This window comes from Garra rufa, chromosome 12 (assembly GCF_049309525.1).
Source record: "Garra rufa chromosome 12, GarRuf1.0, whole genome shotgun sequence".
Lineage (NCBI taxonomy): Eukaryota > Metazoa > Chordata > Actinopteri > Cypriniformes > Cyprinidae > Garra > Garra rufa.
In genome coordinates this window covers 9,374,572-9,386,727 of record NC_133372.1, presented here as the reverse complement: position 1 = coordinate 9,386,727, position 12,156 = coordinate 9,374,572, and the positions used below count along the sequence as shown (strand labels likewise).

The 12,156-nt window shown below is 39.5% G+C and overlaps 1 protein-coding gene across 3 annotated transcripts in view; it reads left to right on the top strand.

Annotated features, from left to right (window-relative positions):
• The window catches only part of myh11a (myosin, heavy chain 11a, smooth muscle), a 35,513-nt gene that overhangs the window by 16,809 nt on the left and 6,548 nt on the right, over positions 1-12,156 (top strand). For all 3 annotated transcript variants that reach the window (XM_073851730.1, XM_073851729.1, XM_073851731.1), the window contains 32 exons: positions 3-66; positions 184-282; positions 421-564; positions 677-772; positions 866-984; positions 1,106-1,258; positions 1,351-1,524; positions 1,745-1,918; positions 2,145-2,259; positions 2,526-2,719; positions 2,833-2,954; positions 3,206-3,275; positions 5,314-5,474; positions 5,555-5,663; positions 5,825-5,956; positions 6,045-6,251; positions 6,364-6,501; positions 6,597-6,720; positions 6,818-6,989; positions 7,130-7,342; positions 7,451-7,595; positions 7,685-7,891; positions 7,977-8,081; positions 8,180-8,332; positions 8,420-8,668; positions 8,755-8,967; positions 9,047-9,259; positions 9,336-9,497; positions 9,586-9,714; positions 10,787-10,875; positions 11,157-11,280; positions 11,450-11,658. In XM_073851730.1, the coding sequence (XP_073707831.1) occupies positions 3-66; positions 184-282; positions 421-564; positions 677-772; positions 866-984; positions 1,106-1,258; positions 1,351-1,524; positions 1,745-1,918; positions 2,145-2,259; positions 2,526-2,719; positions 2,833-2,954; positions 3,206-3,275; positions 5,314-5,474; positions 5,555-5,663; positions 5,825-5,956; positions 6,045-6,251; positions 6,364-6,501; positions 6,597-6,720; positions 6,818-6,989; positions 7,130-7,342; positions 7,451-7,595; positions 7,685-7,891; positions 7,977-8,081; positions 8,180-8,332; positions 8,420-8,668; positions 8,755-8,967; positions 9,047-9,259; positions 9,336-9,497; positions 9,586-9,714; positions 10,787-10,875; positions 11,157-11,280; positions 11,450-11,658 (4,778 nt within the window). The remainder of the gene's footprint in view (positions 1-2; positions 67-183; positions 283-420; positions 565-676; positions 773-865; positions 985-1,105; positions 1,259-1,350; positions 1,525-1,744; positions 1,919-2,144; positions 2,260-2,525; positions 2,720-2,832; positions 2,955-3,205; positions 3,276-5,313; positions 5,475-5,554; positions 5,664-5,824; positions 5,957-6,044; positions 6,252-6,363; positions 6,502-6,596; positions 6,721-6,817; positions 6,990-7,129; positions 7,343-7,450; positions 7,596-7,684; positions 7,892-7,976; positions 8,082-8,179; positions 8,333-8,419; positions 8,669-8,754; positions 8,968-9,046; positions 9,260-9,335; positions 9,498-9,585; positions 9,715-10,786; positions 10,876-11,156; positions 11,281-11,449; positions 11,659-12,156) is intronic.

Below are 12,156 nucleotides of genomic sequence, written 5' to 3'. Positions count from 1 at the left end.
AGGGCAAATTCATCCGCATTAACTTTGATGTGACAGGTTTCATAGTTGGAGCCAACATAGAGACCTGTATCCTTAATAACTTAATACAAGCTGTATACAATCTCACATCCTGAATTATTAACCAATTACATTAGCAATTTAAATATTTTGCAAAGTTTCACCTTAATGTCTGAACCACTTCAGATCTGTTGGAGAAATCTCGTTGTATCAGACAAGCAAAAACTGAAAGAGCTTTTCACATCTTCTACTACATGGTAGCTGGCACAATGGACAAATTACGTGGTAAGTGGAGAGAGCTTAATATTTAAGATTTACATATGGTAAGTAATCTTCACATTTATCTAATGACAGACAGACTGAGATTTATAAACGCAGGTATGTTCATGCACTATTGATGTAATTTTTATTCTTTATTGGCAGAGGAGCTTTTGCTTGAAAACTTCAACAACTACCGTTTCCTCTCGGCTGGCCATGTCCAGGTTCCAGGCAACCAGGATGATGAAATGTATGAAGAAACCATGGAGGCCATGGATATCATGGGCTTCACTGTTGAAGAAAGAACAGGTATTAAACGCAATCAAATATACACATGGTGTCCTTTCAACAAGAGACATTTTTTGCTTATTAAGAGTTTAGTAGGATAATCCTGAGAAACTGTACTTTTTTTTTTTTTTAGATGTCCTCAAAGTTGTCTCAACTGTGCTGCAGTTGGGTAACATTGAGTTCAAGAAGGAGAGGAACCAGGAACAGGCTACCATGCCAGACAACACAGGTTAGAAACTTTGGGGAAAATGCTAAATGAAAGACTTCTCAGACTAAGATAAATCAATAAATATATGACTGCTGAAATGTGTTTCATTCTCAGCTGCCCAGAAAGTTTGCCATCTCCAAGGCATTAATGTGGTAGACTTCACTAGAGCCATTCTGACGCCACGTATTAAAGTGGGTCGTGAGGTTGTGCAAAAAGCCCAAACCAAAGAACAGGTGAAGAGGGTGTATAGTTGTTCTGCGAGTGTAAATCTGTGATGAAACTGGAAAACTCCTACTTGATTGTTATTATGGAAGAGCGTACAGTATAACCAATATGATACCTTTCATCTTACAGGCTGATTTTGCCATTGAAGCTTTAGCTAAAGCCATGTATGAACGTTTGTTCCGTTGGCTCCTTCTAAGAGTTAACAAGGCACTGGACAAGACGAAACGTCAAGGTGCCTCATTCTTGGGGATCTTGGACATTGCTGGCTTTGAGATCTTCGAGGTTTGGAAAACTTGAAAGAAAATTAAATTTGGTTAAAAATCAACAAACCAGAGGTGTTAAGGCTAATGGCATATAGTGTTTTTCTCCTTCAGGACAATTCCTTTGAGCAGCTCTGCATCAACTACACCAACGAGAAGCTTCAGCAGCTGTTCAACCACACCATGTTCATCCTGGAGCAGGAGGAGTACCAGCGTGAAGGCATCGAATGGAACTTTATTGACTTCGGGCTGGATTTGCAACCTTGCATCGAACTTATTGAAAGGCCGGTAAGTTTGAGTGTGTGTAGATTTGGAGGAACAGAATGATTCTTGTTCTTTGCAGTTTCAACCAACTGCTTCCAGCAGAAAGTTGTAAGGTGACCAATGTCTTCAATTAATTTCTCATAATTCCTGTAACAGGAACACTTTTGATGGAAGTCCTATGTTGAAGTAATGTCTTATTTTTACAGAATGTAATGCCACTCACTTTACTGAACCTTCTCCACAGAACAATCCTCCAGGCATCCTGGCTCTGTTGGATGAAGAGTGTTGGTTTCCAAAGGCAACAGATGTCTCCTTCGTGGAGAAGCTTTGCAACACTCATTCTAATCATACTAAGTTTGCTAAGCCTAAGCAACTGAAGGACAAGACAGAATTCTCTGTGTTTCACTATGCAGGACGGGTGAGTTCTGACTTAAAGGAAAAGTTTTTTATGGATCAATACGAGGAGAGTATTGTGATCCAGACAATGATAACCCAAGAACTCTGGAGCATATTCATTGCTGTAGGAAATGTTGCTGTGATGTCTAGCTTAAATTTTGTGGAGAATGTAAAAAATGCAAATGTGCACAGTTCATTCTTAATGGATTTTTTGAATATAATGACCTAAACCTACCATTCATAATTAGGTGGACTACAATGCCACAGCATGGCTGACCAAGAACATGGACCCTTTAAATGACAATGTTACAGCACTGCTGAATAATTCCTCCAATCCATTTGTGCAAGACCTGTGGAAGGATGGTCAGTATCAGCAATACATTGTTCTCATTTACATTTACATTTACATTTATTCATTTAGCCGACGCTTTTATCCAAAGCGACTTACAATTGGGAATACAATATCATTTCTCATACACTGTATGTATTTTCATAATTGGTGTCACAAAAAGAAACATGATCTACGATGTTCCCACCTTTTTTGTTTTGGGTAATCAAAGCACAATATTACATCACAAATATAACTGAGATAAGAATAATAGTTGACATCTGTATTTTTTATTTCTCAGCTGACCGTGTGGTTGGATTGGAAACCATTGCCAAGATGTCAGACACCAGTGGACCTGGTGCTTCTAAGACCAAGAAGGGCATGTTCCGTACTGTGGGCCAACTTTACAAAGAGTCTTTGGCCAAACTAATGACCACACTGCACAACACACAGCCAAACTTTGTTCGCTGCATTATCCCTAACCATGAGAAACGGGTATGTCACTGCTGCATACAATGTTAAAATTGGTGGTATCAATGCTGTTTGGGCATAGGGTACTATTTTAAGACTTTCTATGTCCAAGTTAAGGGAACTTTTTTTGCCTTTAGGCAGGAAAGCTGGATGCCAACCTGGTGCTCGAACAGTTGAGATGTAATGGTGTGCTGGAGGGTATTCGTATCTGCCGCCAAGGATTCCCCAACAGAATTGTCTTCCAAGAGTTTAGACAGCGGTGGGTAGCTTTATTATTTTAGATTGAGCTTTTCACGTAGTAAGGCTAACTGTCTTATTGACTATTTAACTGCATAACCAATGGAAAAACAATATAAATTCACATAATTCAAAGAGGTAAAAATACATTGCTACCTGGACTCCAATTTGCAGTTCAATACAGCAGTGATTACATACTTACGTTGTGCCAAATATATTTGATATCAGATATATCAGATATAATGCAATTCTCTTCATTTTATCTTAATGCAGATATGAGATCTTGGCACCAAGTGCTATTCCAAAGGGCTTCATGGATGGCAAGCAGGCCTGCTGTCTGATGGTATGATGTTATCCTATTAAATCTTGTTAAAGAGCATGTCATAGAAAGTCATCTCTCTTTCCCTCACGAAAATTCCTACAAATAGAACAAAAAAAACATGGTTACTATGGTTAAACCATGGTAACCACAAATTATCCATGGTTTTGCTACACTAACCATAGTTCAACCATGGTATTTGAAGTAAAACTGTGGTTTCATATATTAAAACCATGGTTAATTTTCATAAGGGTTTTCAAAAAGAATTTCTTGAGTCAAGAAGTTCCAGATGCCAAATTCAGACTTTATTGCTCAAGACAACAAAGCCGAGGTGAACATATAGCAATATCATTTACAAGTCACATGTACATTGAGGAAAACAATTATTTGATCCCCTGCTGATTTTGTACGTTTGCCCACTGACAAACAAATTATCTGTCTATAATTTTAATGGTAGGTTTATTTGAACAGTGAGAGACAGAACAACAACAAATCCAGAAAAACACATTTCAAAAAAGTGCATTTTAATGAGTGAAATAAGTATTTGATCCCCTATCAATCAGCAAGATTTCTGGGTCCCAGGTGTCTTTTATACAGGTCAGAAGCTGAAATTTGGAGCACTCTCTTAAGGGCTCAGCTTGTTACCTGTATAAAAGACACCTGTCCACAGAAGCAATCAGTCAATCAGATTCTAAACTCTCCAACGATGTCAGGGACAAGATTGTAGACCTACACAAGGCTGGAATAGGCTACAAGACCATCACCAAGCAGCTTGGTGAGAAGGTGACAACAGTTGGTGCGATTATTCGCAAATGGAAGAAACACAAAAGTCTCCCTTGTTCTGGGGCTCCATGCAAGATTTAACCTCGTGGAGTTTCAATGGTCATGAGAACGATGAGGAATCAGCCCAGAAATACACGGGAGGATCTTTTCAATAATCTCAAGGCAGCTGGGACCATAGTCACCAAGAAAACAATTGGTAATACACTACGCCGTGAAGAAATGAAATCCTGCAGCACCCGCAAGGTCCCTCTGCTCAAGAATGCACATATGCAGGCCCGTCTGAAGTTTGCCAGTGAACATCTAAATGATTCAAAGGAGAACTGGGTGAAAGTGTTGTGGTCAAATGAGACCAAAATCAAGCTCTTTGGCATCAACTCAACTCAACGTGTTTGGAGGCAGAGTAATACTGCCTATGACCTCAAGAACACCATCCCCACCGTCAAACATGGAGGTGGAAACATGATGCTTTGGGGGTGTTTTCTGCTACGGGGACAAGACAACTGCACTGCATCAAAGGGATGATGGACGGGGCCGTACCATTAGGGCCAGGGCATTGAATCCAGCCAGAGCATTAAAAATGGGTCTTGGATGGACATGATAATGACCCAAAACACACGGCCAAGGCAACAAATGAGTTGCTCAAGAAGAAGCACATTAAGGTCCTGGAGTGGCCTAGCCAGTCTCTTAATCCCATAGAAAATCTGTGGAGGAAGCTGAAGGTTCAAGTTGCCAAATGTCAGCCTCAAAGTCTTAATGACTTGGAGAGGATCTGCAAAGAGGAGTGGGACAAAATCCCTCTAGAGATGTGTTCAAATCTAGTGGCAAACTACAAGAAATGTCTGACCTCTGTGATTGCCAGCAAGGGTTTTTCCACCAAATACTAAGTAATGTTTTACTTATTTTACTCATTAAAATGCAAATCAATGTAAATCAAGGTTTTTCTGGATTTTTTTGTTGTTATTCTGTCTCTCACTGTTCAAGTAAACTTATAGTATAAAATTATAGACTGATAATTTCTTACAAAATGAGCAGGGGATCAAATAATGTTTTTCCTCACTGTACATATAGTCTCAGCAATGAAATCATCACATGTCATACTCCTCTTTTCTTTGTGGAATTTTCCCTGAATGCCCACCACAGTTATGTAATTACTCTATATGCTAACTTGCATCTAACTGTGGCATCTAATCAGCTGGTTTAAACATGCTTTCAACTATAATTCCTTCATACAGTTAGAGACACTTACTAGTACATGTATAATACCTAATACTCTCTGTAGATCAAGCACCTGGATCTGGACCCAAACCTGTACCGTATTGGTCAGAGCAAAATCTTCTTCCGCACAGGAGTCCTGGCCCAGCTTGAAGAGGAACGTGACCTGAAGATCACAGTCGTAATCATTGCCTTCCAGGCACAGGCCAGGGGATTCCTAGCTAGAAAGTAGGTAGAGTTTATAAATACAGCATTTTTCAAAATAGTAATATGGAATTTGAGTTATTCTTATTTAAAACTATGTGCAGGGCCTTTGCTAAGAGGCAGCAACAGCTAACAGCTATGAAGGTGATCCAGAGGAACTGTGCTGCTTATCTGAAACTCAGGAACTGGCAGTGGTGGAGACTCTTCACCAAGGTAAAACATTGAATTTCTATTAAATAATGTGGCTATAAACAAAGTTTGTATAGTTCCTGTACAAGGAACATGGTTGAACTTGGTGCATAAATTTGGATTCTTGAAGACGTTAAGGGTTTCTGTTAGTATTCAACTAAACATGTTTCCATCATTGTCCACAGGTGAAGCCTCTCCTCCAGGTGACACGCCAAGAAGAGGAGATGAGTCTGAAGGAGGAGGAGCTCCAAAGGTTCAAAGATTCTGCACAAAAATATGAGACAGAGCTAAAAGACATTTCACTGAAACATACACAGGTATGACGAAACCCTGACTTTGTCTTTCGGCGTTTAATAACAATTAATCATACACTGATTATAAACAATAAGATCTTTCCATCCGTAGCTTATAGATGAAAGGAACCAGCTCCAGGAGAAGTTGCAGGCTGAGACAGAGCTCTATGCAGAGGCGGAGGAAATGAGAGTACGGTTAGCTACCAAGAAGCAAGAACTTGAGGAGATCTTGCATGAGATGGAGGCCAGGTTGGAGGAGGAGGAGGATCGTGGTGCAGCCCTACAAATGGAAAAAAAGAAAATGCATGATCAGATCAAAGTATGTTTTCATTGAATGGTTTTCATTTACAAAATTCAAATTCAGTTTAGATGTTTTTAAATTCTGCTACTTAGTCCATGGCTCTCTCTTGTCTCTAAATTAATGTTCTAAGGATCTTGAGGAACATCTTGAGGAGGAAGAGGATGCTCGTCAGAAGTTGCAACTGGAGAAGGTTACCTGTGATGCCAAGATCAAGAAGTTAGAGGATGATATCCTGATTATGGAGGACCATAACAACAAACTGCAGAAGGTTTAATTTCAACAAATTAGATTTTGCTTCTTTTTTTTAAGATGACATATATTTTGGTAGGCAATTGAAGTGTTTAATTTTTAATCTGTTTGCAGGAGAGGAAGATTCTAGAAGAAAGGGTAGCAGATTATAGCTCAAACCTAGCTGAAGAAGAAGAAAAATCCAAAAACCTGACAAAGCTGAAGAATAAGCATGAGTCAATGATCTCAGACCTGGAGGGTTTGTCCATATTTTTTTTAGATACATTATGATAATCACATTCATGTCTAATTCAGTTATAAGTGATATTTGTATCTTTTTTATCACTGATCTGTAGTTCGCTTAAAGAAAGAGGAAAAGTCTCGACAGGAGCTGGAAAAATCCAAGAGAAAGTTGGAGGCTGAATCAAATGACCTTCAGGAGCAGATTGCTGAGCTCCAAGCTCAGATTGCTGATCTGAAAGCCCAGCTTGCTAAAAAAGAGGAGGAACTTCAGGCTGCCCTGGCACGGTATACAAATCTTTAATTGAAAATGTTAGAATGCATGATTTTTTTTGGATATTAAGAAAATAAGCTAAACTGAAGATAGTTTCAAGTCATAATTCATACAGAAATCTAACTTTTGTATTCTCTCTGCATTTCTATTTCAGATTGGAGGATGAGACAGCTCAGAAAAACAATGCACTGAAAAAGATCAGAGAGCTGGAGGGACACATCTCAGATCTTCAAGAGGACCTAGAATCAGAGCGGGCTGCCCGGAATAAGGCTGAAAAGACCAAGAGGGATTTGGGAGAAGAGCTTGAAGCTCTCAAATCAGAGCTGGAGGACACACTGGACACCACAGCCACTCAGCAGGAGCTCAGGTGTGTGTAGATACAAAGATCTGCATCTGTACTGATCTAATATAGTACACAATGAAAGAGGGTTTACAAGAAACCATTGAACTGAACATCAGAATACATTATTTTTAGGGCCAAACGTGAGCAGGAGGTGACTCTTTTGAAAAGAGCCATGGAGGAGGAGAGCCGTGTCCATGAGGCACAGGTGCAAGAAATGAGACAGAAACACACCCAAGCTTTAGAGGAGCTAACAGAGCAGCTGGAGCAGTCCAAGAGGGTAGGCAACTATCGAATATCAATGTAATTTCTGTTAAAAATGAACTCAAAGTGTTAATGTAAAATATATACATATGAAATGCTTCTTAGGTGAAGTCAAACCTGGAGAAAGCCAAGCAAGCTCTGGAGAAGGAGACATCAGAACTTCACGTGGAGATCCGTTCTCTTAATCAGAGCAAACAGGATGTGGAGCACAAGAGGAAGAAGGTGGAAGGACAGCTTGCTGACCTGCAGTCTCGTTTTAATGACAGCGAGAGGCAGAAAGCCGAGCTGGGGGATCGGGTCTCTAAAATCACTGTGAGTGATGGTGGATATATTTATGGTGCTGTTGGGAGAACCTAGAGGAAACAGTATATTTACCATGTGGTTCTTGCCCTGGCAGGTAGAACTAGAGAGCATTACCAACCTTCTTAATGAAGCAGAGGGGAAGAACATAAAACTTAGCAAGGATGTGGCTAGTTTATCTTCTCAAGTCCAAGATACACAGGTATGTGCAATGTTATGTAGTGTTCTTTGATTCATAGCTAATATGGCAATGTGAACAGAATTTGAGTTGTTGGCTCACTCGTGTTTTGACATTTTTAGGAGTTGCTGGCTGAAGAGACAAGACAAAAGCTGCAGTTCTCCACCAAACTACGTCAAATGGAGGATGACCGTAATTCCCTTCAGGAGCAGCTTGAGGAGGAATCAGAAGCAAAGAGGAATGTGGAGAGACATGTTACGACATTGAACATTCAGGTAGGGTTAACAATAAGATGAATTATCTTTGGTCTTGCTCCATTAAAACCTCAATATTTACATATTGACTATCCATTGTGTCCACAGCTCTCTGACTTTAAGAAGAAGCTGGAAGAGATGACAGGTAACGCAGAACTTTTAGAGGAAGGTAAGAAGCGTCTGCAAAGAGACCTGGAGGCGGCCAATACTCAGTTTGAGGAGAAGGCAGCAGCCTTTGACAAGCTTGAGAAGACCAAGAACAGACTGCAACAGGAGCTTGAAGATACACTGATGGATTTGGACAGCCAGAGACAGCTGGTGTCCAACCTTGAGAAGAAACAGAAGAAGTTTGATCAGGTTTTTGATTATTCCTTGAAATATTACACACAATTAATTGTGCCACTGGATGTGGGCGTATTTTCACTTAAGCCATTTCCTTTCAGATGCTTGCTGAAGAGAAGAGCATCTCCAATAAGTATGCAGATGAACGAGATCGCGCAGAGGCCGAGGCCAGAGAAAAGGAGACCAAGGCTCTGTCTTTAGCTAGAGCTCTCGAAGAAGCTCAAGAATCCCGTGAGGAGCTCGAAAGAGCCAATAAAGCCCTTCGTGCTGAAATGGAGGACCTAGTCAGCTCCAAAGATGATGTGGGCAAAAGCGTAAGTTCAAATAGTGCAATCCTTCCATTAGGTCATTAAGATAAGAGAAATTTCAATCAAACTCATTTTCTAATTTCAGGTGCATGAGCTGGAGAAGTCCAAACGTGGTCTGGAGGCTCAGGTAGAAGAGATGAAGACTCAGTTGGAAGAGCTGGAGGATGAATTACAGGCAGCTGAGGATGCCAAACTGCGTCTGGAAGTCAACATGCAGGCCCTGAAGGCCCAGTTTGAACGAGATCTCCAGGGTAGAGATGAGCAAGGAGAGGAGAAGAAGAGGCAGCTGGTCAAACAGGTGCAGTGTTGCTTCTTCACTCAGATTGTGACTTACATAAGTGTTTTTGGGTTTAAACGAACATCTTATCCAACAGGTACGTGAGCTGGAAACTGAACTTGAAGATGAGCGTAAGCAAAGGACTGCAATAGCTGCTTCCAAGAAGAAACTAGAGGGAGACATGAAGGATCTCGAGGGCCAGATTGAGACATCTAACAAGGGAAGAGAAGAGGCGATCAAGCAGCTCCGCAAGCTCCAGGTGAAAACTACATTTTATGATTTGATAAATTATTGACCTCCGAATATAAATGTAATACTTTTTAGTAATCAATGGTTTTATGACTTAGGCTCAAATGAAAGACTTCCAAAGAGAGCTGGATGATGCTCGAGCTGCCAGGGAGGAGGTTTTGTCAAGTGCCAAGGAGAATGAGAGGAAGGCCAAGACTCTGGAGGCTGAACTTCTACAGATGCAGGAGGTGAGGTTATTATGGTTGACACACTGAGGAATTTTGTCTGAAATGAGGTGTGTATAGGGCTGTTCATTCAAACAAATGTATTGTTTCCAAAATAGTACACTTCTGAGTTATTTGAATTGGGTAAATTGGGGCTCACAGAACCCCTATGGGTTCATGATGGAACTGCAGGGGTTTAGTGATAGAAATACAAATACAGGATTAAAATGCACTTTAAAAAAATAAATGAAAATAAACTAATTTCAGTTTAACTTAATTTTAGTTTTTGGAATGCTTGCATTACTTTAATAAATGTCTTAATCTTAATTCTTAAATCTTAAAGAATTAGAATTCACTTCCAGAATGAAAATTTCCTGATAATTTACTCACCCCTTTGTCATCCAAGATGTTCATGTGTTTCTTTCAGTCAAAGAGAAGTTAAGGTTTTTGAGGAAAACATTCCAGGATTTTTCTCCATATATGCCGCTTCAAAGGGCTCTACATGATCCCAGCCGAGGAATAAGGGTCAATAGGTCATTTTCTAAAATAATATAAAAAATGCTTGTCTTGCACTAGCTCTGGTTGTTGTACTTCAGTTCAAAAATGTAGGGTATGGTAAAAAAAAAAAAAACTAATTTTCTCCTCCAACTTCAAAATTGTCTGACATTGTTTTACCTTTTTTTGTAAGGGGCGTTTTACTCTCTTTGTATGTTCGTTTTTGGAAACACTAGGTCAGTACTTCAACCGCCACACATGTAATTACGTAAGCTAATAATTTGAAGCTGCATTAAAAATGCAATTCGGACCTGGCCACCACTGAAGTCCACTATATAGAGAAAAATTCTGGAATGTTTTCCTCAAAAACCTTTTCAAAAATGTATTTTTGACTGAAGAAGGAAAGACATGAACACCTTGGATGACATGAGGGTGAGTAAATTATCAGGACATTTTTATTCTGGAAGTAAACTATTCATTAAAGTAATCTAGTTTCAGGTGTTCAGTTGACAAAAACAAATTTTGAACTCTTGCGGCAATTGATTTGCATGATTGTCTCACATTTATTATTGAAGAATTCAGTTAAATTCTTTAAATGTAGGACTTGGCTGCAGCTGAGAGGTCTAAGAAGCAAGCTGAAGCGGAGAGAGATGAACTGGCTGATGAGTTGGCCAGCAATGCATCTGGAAAGTGAGTATGACCAATAAAATATCCTAGAAATATTCGAATCCTGTGGAATTCATTATAATCCTCTGATAGATTGACTTCCGTTGGAACATGTGGTTCACTGTTACAATTAATGGTAGACATACTTTAGTGTGACTGTTTGTATGAGAACAGAGTGTAGCGCTGGATTTCAGCTATGTGAAATAGCTCACTTTTAGACACACCAGCACAGTTTGTGTAATGAAACAGTACAGCAAAAATGTACTCCAAGCACAACTAATGTGTGGTTTGACTGAACCTCAAAGATCCGCGCTGTCTGATGAGAAGAGACGGCTAGAAGCGAAGATCCAACAGCTGGAGGAAGAGCTGGAGGAGGAGCAGGGCAATATGGAGATGCTTAATGACAAGATGAGAAAAAGCGTTCAGCAGGTACATATAGTATATTATATGGTGCAATTACCATCTGTGGCAAATATCAAGAGAATTATAATACATTTTGATTTAAAAACTTTGAGAAACACATAAATCACATAGATCATCACTTTGTAATTTGTATGAAAACCATGTCATTTCCTCAAATGTTTTCTTCATCTTGCAGGTTGACCAACTTACCAACGAGCTCCAGGCCGAACGCGCCACATCCCAAAAGAATGACAGCGCCAGACAGTTGATGGAGAGGCAGAATAAGGAGCTGAAAGCTAAACTCCAGGAAATGGAGAACCAGGTCAAATCCAAATTTAAGTCCTCCATCACTGCTCTTGAGGCTAAAGTGGCACAATTGGAGGAACAACTTGAGCAGGAGAGCAGGCAAGTCTTTTATTAATATTAAAGATTTTCGACTGCGATACGTGGGCCCCCAATGAGTGGCAAGTGAGACCACAAAAAGTTATTAAATATTAAAAAACATTTCACAAATTATATTTTGAAAGAAACATAACCCATTTTTTGCGAGAAAAAAATATTTAACTTTAAAAAAATGTTTAAAAGTGCTATACAAATTTAATTTCTATTGATTGTAGCTCTGTTATATTGCAATAATGGGTAGAAAATCAATTCAACTGTATATATATATAATATATTTAATATATAACATATTATAATATATATACACTACCAGTCAAAAGTTTTAGTACAGTATGATTTTTTATGTTTTTCGAAGAACTCTCTTCTCCTCACCAAGCCTGCATTTTGAAAGAAATTTTTAGCAAGGATGCTTTAAATTACGGAGCCCCTAAGGGGACGTGGAGCAAAAAATAAATAAAGATTAGTTTCGCGTGCTCACGTGAAACTATTGCGTGCGCACAT